The sequence below is a fragment of the Talpa occidentalis genome, unplaced genomic scaffold (assembly GCF_014898055.3).
Source record: "Talpa occidentalis isolate TD23 unplaced genomic scaffold, MPIMG_talOcc4v2.1 talOcc4.2860, whole genome shotgun sequence".
NCBI classification, from domain to species: Eukaryota; Metazoa; Chordata; class Mammalia; order Eulipotyphla; family Talpidae; genus Talpa; species Talpa occidentalis.
In genome coordinates, this window is record NW_023603030.1 from 1,696 (window position 1) to 8,969 (window position 7,274).

At 37.5% G+C, this 7,274-nt stretch overlaps 1 protein-coding gene across 1 annotated transcript; it reads right to left on the bottom strand.

Moving 5' to 3' along the window:
- Positions 1-1,838: 1,838 nt before the first annotated feature.
- Positions 1,839-6,694, bottom strand: LOC119254077 (structural maintenance of chromosomes protein 2-like). Its single transcript, XM_037521246.2, has 5 exons — positions 6,366-6,694; positions 5,320-5,546; positions 4,607-4,756; positions 3,354-3,476; positions 1,839-2,183 (listed from the first exon to the last, which is right to left on the bottom strand). The coding sequence occupies exons 2-5, from the start codon at positions 5,485-5,487 to the stop codon at positions 2,121-2,123; spliced, it is 504 nt and encodes a 167-aa protein (XP_037377143.2). The 5' UTR covers positions 5,488-5,546; positions 6,366-6,694; the 3' UTR covers positions 1,839-2,120.
- Positions 6,695-7,274: the final 580 nt, after the last annotated feature.

The following is a 7,274-nucleotide window of genomic DNA, read 5'->3' on the forward strand; positions in this document are numbered from 1 at the left end:
CTGTCTGTTCTGCCCCTCACTCTGTCTCTGGTGAATCCTCTCACTCCCGCACCTCTGCCCTGTACCCCAGTTCTTATATGCAAAAATAAATAAATCTTTCAAAAAAAGAATTAAAAAAAATCCTTTGAAAAGCACTCTCAAAATGGTAAATATTAACATTATATGGAAAATCCTGCTAGCATTCCTTTTTCAGAAGTATCTATATTCTATCAATCTCTATCTCAAGGATTATTTCTCTGAAAACCCCTTGATTTCTATGTATTGATAGTTTTCAAATTAGAAGTTTTCCCTTAAGATGTCTAAAAATTAATTTATGACCTTTGTTCACACCAGAGTGAATATGTGAATTATTAGTCTTTTTAATCTCTTCTCTATTGAAAAGAATAGCTAGTCTTTGTTGTATAAAACATTCATTCCTTCATATCCCATTTCCTTCATGTAACATCTTTGCAAGAGGAAAACAAACACTAAAACCCCAAGAAGCGCATTGTATGTAATTTAGTTTCATTCAAATCTTTTTCTATAGTTTAACTCTGATATGGAACACTGCTCGACAAAGGTCACTTTATAAAATCCAAATTTCTAATACTGGGCACACAAAACTCCTAGGAGAAAACCTAAATGTGTCAAGTTCCTTGACATCAGTCACTGTGACAATTTTTAAATCTCACGCACCAAAAACTACATCAAATTAAAACACTCTGAACAGCAAAGGAAACAAAACATAACGGGAAAAAAATCCATAGACAAAAGAAAAAGGCAACCTATGAAATGAAGAAACTATTTGCAAATCATATATCTGGCAAGGGGTTAATATCCAAAATAGAAAGACTTAAATTTTTTTTTTAAGACTTCATACAACTCAACAGGGGAAAAAAACAAAGCAAAAATCCAATACAAAAAAGGAAAGAGGATCTAAATAGATTTCTCCAAAGACATATAGATGGCAAACAGGTAGATGAAAAGGTGTAACACATCTCTAATCACCAGGCAAGTGTTAAGTTAAAAATACAATGGATTATCACTTTACAAGTTTGGATGGCTGTTCTTAAAAAACAAACAAAAAAGGCAGGAAAAAACAAGTGTAAAGAAAATAGCCCTTTGCATACTGCTTAAAAGAATGTTTCAGGTACAGCCACTATGTTTCACAGTATGGAGGTGCCTCAAAAATTTAAAACTAGTAATTGCACTGTCAAAAAGGCAAAAACATTAAGTTGAAAGGACAGGTGCAACCCAATGCTCCATGCAGCATTATTTACAATAGCCAAAACATGCAAGCAACCTTTATTTCCATGGATGGATAAAGAAAATATGATACATATTCACCATGAACTAGGATAAAGAAAATATGATACATATTCACCATGAACTACTACTAAGCCATAAATTAAAAGGAAATCTTTCCACTGTGATAGCACTGACGGACTCTGGGGATCTTATACTAACTGAAATAAGTCAGACAGAAAAACAAATTTCTATGGTCTCACTTATATGTGAATATGAAAGCAAACAAAAACTGAACTCACAGATACAGAGAACAAATTGGTGGGGTTGCCAGAAGTAAGGATGACAGAAAGTGGATGAAATGGGCACAAGTGTCAAAAAGTACAAACTTTCTACTAAAAAACAAAAAGTCCTAAAGATATAATATATCGCATGGTGACTATAGTTAAAATTAAAATAGTGTAATATATATTATATATAATAGATACTAAAAGTTGCGAAGAGTGTAATAATGGATGTTAGACTTACTATGGTGACCAATTTGCAATATTTACAAATTTCAAGTCATTATGTTGTATACCTAAAACTAATATAATGTTATATGTTAATTACATCTCAATTTTTAACAATCTGCTTAACAATGTCCCAAACCTTTAAACATTCGCATTTAAACTTCACAACAAACCTAGCATAAGGACACTGACTTCAATTTATGGATGAGGATACTAAAGCTCAGAAGGGTGATGATGTACATCACACACACACATAAAATTAGGCATCGCTGAATTAAAAAACCCCAACAAAACTAAACTACTTTCTTGACTAATCATGCCTAAACAATGCTTCCAAGAATTTTAATGAAAGAAATTATGTAAAATAACTGATTACCTACAAGATTAAAATAAGAATAGCATTCTTACCTCTGGAGGTTTCATATTCAATACTTTTGTAATTCGGCCCTGAAAATAAAATGTCAAACTTACTATCATGATAATAAATTACAGAAGTAAAACAAAGTCATATATGTTTATCTTCCCTGAATCTGTTGTTTACTAATATAAAACAATCTTTTGGGCATACTTTAGTCTACCTATATGAGATTTTTCTCTGCTTAGATTTGAGACCAAAGGTACTTCATAATTCTAGAATTCCAAAACTTTGCTGTTCATTTTCTTATTTACCAGTAATAGAAATTATATGTTATTAAATGATACAAAGTTAACTCTTACCATATTTCTGAAAACAGGTATCTTAAGATAGAAGCATCTAATTCCAAAAGTTAAGTGTAGACATAAATCTTAATATTACTATTTAACATTTCTTGATTTCTTTAAATGACAGTCCTTCAAAGTAATTTCTAAACATAGTATTTCTGGGTCTCACATAGAATGGTAAAATGTTTCATTTCAATATGCCAGAAAGTCATAAAACGCATTCAATACCAATGAAACAAATAAACAATCCCCCATTCAAAGAACCTGCTACCCAACACTCAGAAAATCATATTTCTAAGGATTCCGATTTCATTTGAAGTAAATTTTCGGCTTTCAAACTGTAATATAGTGAAAATATTTTTACTTTGGTCTCATTAGAAACCTACAGATGATTTTGCTTTGATTCTCTCAAAAGACAGCTGAATGAGGCAAGTGAGATAATGTAAGTACAAAATGACATTAGCCTTTATTTTTCATTTGCACAAACTTCTAAAGAAGAAAACCATTTAAAGTTTATTAAACTTTAAATGGTTTCAAATCTTTATTAAACTTTAAATGGCTTCAAATCTTTATTAAAGATTGAAAGTTTAATAAAGATCTGAAATACTTTAAATAAAAAGATTTAAAGTATAGCTGTAATCCAATACTTTAAAAAAGGACAGTGTGATAATTTTTAGTCTTTACAATGAGCATGTACTGTTCTTGTAACAAAGTAGTCAAGATTATTTCCATACATTCTTCACCATTCAGATGTATACAACATGTTAGAATTTATCAGTACAAATAACTAACCCACATTTCTTAACAGTGCCCAAACACAAGAGTAAATATATTTAAAGGGGAAACAAGCACTTCTTATTGTAATAACTACAAAACAAAAGGTATCAAAACCATAATAAAAGTGAAATGAAATACCTGCATGATGAGAAAGTGTGGGTTGTTAACATTAAGGCCAACAGAACAGAACAGATCCTGTACTCTGGTATTGTTTGCATTTACTCCATTGATTAAATATTTATTTCTGCCACCAATAACCACCTAGAAGGGGAAGTTTTAAGGTATAAATGAAGACACACATATTGAGCTAAGACAATAAATTACCAAATATATTATTTTTTTGGTTCTGCCCAATTAACGGTAAATAAAACCAACCCCAAGTCAATAGTGGAGGAAGTTACATGGCCCAAAATACATGAAATTGATTCAGGACAACTGGCTTCTAATCCAGGGACCTTTCCTAACTATTTAGGTAATCACCTTCAAACTTCCCAACCTCACCTGCATTGGACTAGGTCTCTAGGTCACTTCTAGCTTCACGTTTCCAAGTATATATAAAATTATCTACCCCCGATTATCCTCTTTCTACATTTAGAGGCTAACTAACCCCTCTATCTCTTTAATTTCCAAATGAACAGAAGTCACACACTAAAAACTAAAAGCAAGCAATGTGGTATTAAACATTGACAAGATTCTAAAATTTTTAATAAGACACGTGAGTACTTGAAAGATTAGGGAGGGAGGGACAGGGAGAGGAAGGACTAGAGTCAAAATAAGGGGGAGGGTGCAATTGTATGGGAAATATAATCATAATGAAAATGCACACATTGTGCAAAGATGAAAAATGATGTAAGAATTATATAAAATAAAATATTAAAAAATAAATTTTAAAATATGAAATTAGATTTACTTCAATGTGTGAAACTTAAGGATGGCATTTTGGCTCAATTTACAGGAATAACTGTGTGCATATGTGTTTTGGTATTTTAAATAATACTGGTTTACAATACTGTATGTGATTCAGAGGCATAAGATTACACCTACTCACTCACATGTATATCACTACACTATAATAAGCTTATAATTAGACCGGAAAAAAACAAATTGGGTTACCTCAGAAGATAACAAGATTCCAAGAGCTAGAGTTGATCTAGCACAGATGGAAAATTTAAGTTTGGTTCAAGATTTAAGAATAGTTAAGTGCTTATCCTAGAAGCATTAGTTTTCACATCCCTTTCAATTCTCTTGGCTAATAGTGAAATATTCTTGATCAAAATTTTAACAGAAGAAGGATATTTTTAAGGAATTTTGTTTTACTCAGCAGAGTCATACTGCCAAAAAACACAACAGACACCAATTCTTAAGTATCCAAACATTTAATAACCACTCACCTGCCTTGTTACTGTAATTTCATCATGAACTTCAAATCCTAAAGGACTTTGCTTTTTGTCAGAATTATCAAAAGTGATTGACACTGAGGCTTTGGTAATACCAGCTTGCCCATTTTTGTAAACTAAATCTTGTAAATTAGAGGCACGAACCTAAAATAAAGGAACAGTTTATCAATTACAAAACCCCATACTGCACTAAACATCAGTAAAGATTCTTGCTGTTGGAAAACCACCTATGTGGTACTCATTAAGCAGCTAAAGAAAGGCTGTCACAGTCTCTGGCAAAGCAAGTAAGGAGAAGAGGTAACTATCTGCAATTGGCACCTTTCTCCATTGGATTTCTGAACCCTGAATTGTTTTCCATTTGTTTCTTAACAAACGTTCATTTGAATAACCGCAATGCCTATTCATTCAATTTCAGTAGACTTTAAAAAGACAATATAATGCTGGATTCTGGAATGAGACTGACTTTTAAAGGGAGAATGTGTTAGGTTGAGTGATGCTTCAAACATCTTAAGAGAATGAACCTTCGATAAGTTTCTACTTTCTCACCCCCAAAATGGAGTAATGCTCACCTTTAAAGGACTGCAGTGATGCATGAGATCATAAAGTGAAAAGGGTAAATGAATAGAAAATACTGACAATAATCTCCAAGTTCAAAGAGGATTCCCGTCAAGCTTAAACTGAAGTTTTTCAGAAAGCTTATACTTTACCTGTGACAGATTAGAGATACCCAGCAAAAAGCAGATGGAGTCCAATATGTTGGATTTTCCACTACCATTTAAACCAGTGATGGCATTGAAGAGGGGGTCAAAACCATTGACTTCAGTCCTCTGAGCGTAGGACTTGAATCCTTCAAGAATGATTGACTTAATATGCATTTTTCCTACTGGGCCGGATAAGTCAGTTTCTACTAAGAATCAAACAGGTCACAGGAGTTCTGTACAAAACAGAAACAACACATAAGCGGAATGTAAACCTGGAATGCAAAAGACTAAAACATAAGAATGACGGTTTAATAGAAATAAAATACCCACCTGCCGAGCTATTTATTCGGATATAAAGATACCTTTCTCCATTTTAAAAACAGACAAGTTAGTACTGTAACAGGGAAACTCCCCCTTTCCTGGGGACCACCAGTTAATTAAACCATTAATTCAACCTGGCAGTGAACTACTTAGGCCTCCAGGCTTCTCTTTCCCTGTTACCATATCCCACCTAATACAGACTACTGATTTTTTTTTTTTACTTTCATTCCCTTTTCCATCACATGCTTCTCCCAAATACAGGCAGGCTTACTCTACTGCACTTAGGTCTGCTCAAACGTCATCTTGCTGTGATGCTTCCTGACCGCCCTATATAAAAAGACACCTCTACCCACCCCTCACTGATCTCTATTTCCTTCCTTGCATTAACACACACTAAGATAGGTCTCCCCATTTATAGTGTAAATTCCTCTAGGTTCTTCGCCAACCTCCACAGCTTTATGCAGGGTAAGAGGGATCAGCGAATATTTATTAAATAAATTCCAGATATCCTTCAGTTTCCTGCTTTTACTCACAGCTATTTCCTCGCCTAACCACACCTTTCAGCCAACACTTCTTCGCCCGACTCCAAGGCTGCAGAAAAACTACTTGTCCTGCCTGGAACCCTTGAGGCTAATTCCAGCCTAGGTCACTCCGTGCTTTTCCCCCCCCCCCCACCCCCGACTCCCGCCACAAGTGCCAGGCTAGGCCCAACAGGCCGCGCGCGCACGCACCTGCCTCCCCGCCGCGCCAAGCTGCCCGGGCCTGAGGCTCACAAGAAAGGCCCTGGTCACCGGGGCGGAGAGCCCACAACGCTGCCCAACCCCGGGCGCTAGGAAGCAAATTCCACCATAGCCGCAGCAACACTCGCCCGCGTCCAGAACCAGCGCCGGAACTATTTATTTCTTTGAATTTCGGCGCGAGCAAAGGACCCCACGTCCCTTGCCTGTTTCTTCGGCGGGTGCCTACGAGATGCCTGGCTTACGGGGGTTCCATTTTTCTTTCGTATCGCACAATCAAAGAGACAGGGAGATAGAAAAGAGAGTCGCGACCAAGAAAGCTCCGAGAGTGCCACAGCACGTGCCTGAGGACGAAACAGGCAGGCGGCGAATGTTGAGATCGGCGTCCGGCACATCTCGGACAGCCCGCATCGCAACCGCGGGACCCCGCGCGTCGCAGGCCCCGCCCCGCCCCGGCCCACGTTTTGGAGACCCCGCCTCCTCCAGGGCGGGGCGCCTCCCCCACACCTCCACCCCGCGCTAACTGCTGTGTGTCGGGCGGCGGACCGGACCGAGGCGGGGGCTTCTTTGGAAAGTGTTCTTCTGGGTCAGAAGCCTCAGAATCTCTCGGTGTTGGCTCAGCTTCTCCCAGAATGGAAGCTGCGCTTTGTTGGGGCTTGGGAGGCGCCAGGCTTCTGAGATCTGTGGGTCGCGTTCGGGCTCCGCCCCGCGCAGGCTCTGACCTTGGCGGGCTTTTTCATCTCGTTTCCAAGTGCAGAGGGACGACGGTGCAGCGTTGAGCACTTCTGGGCAAAGGGAAATTGTAGGGGCGGGTAGCGGTGCTGGACAATAGGTGTTCGCCGCACTTCTAAAGAGCCGTAGGCGCAATGGCAGGACATCGGGGAAAGTTTGGAACCGTTAGTA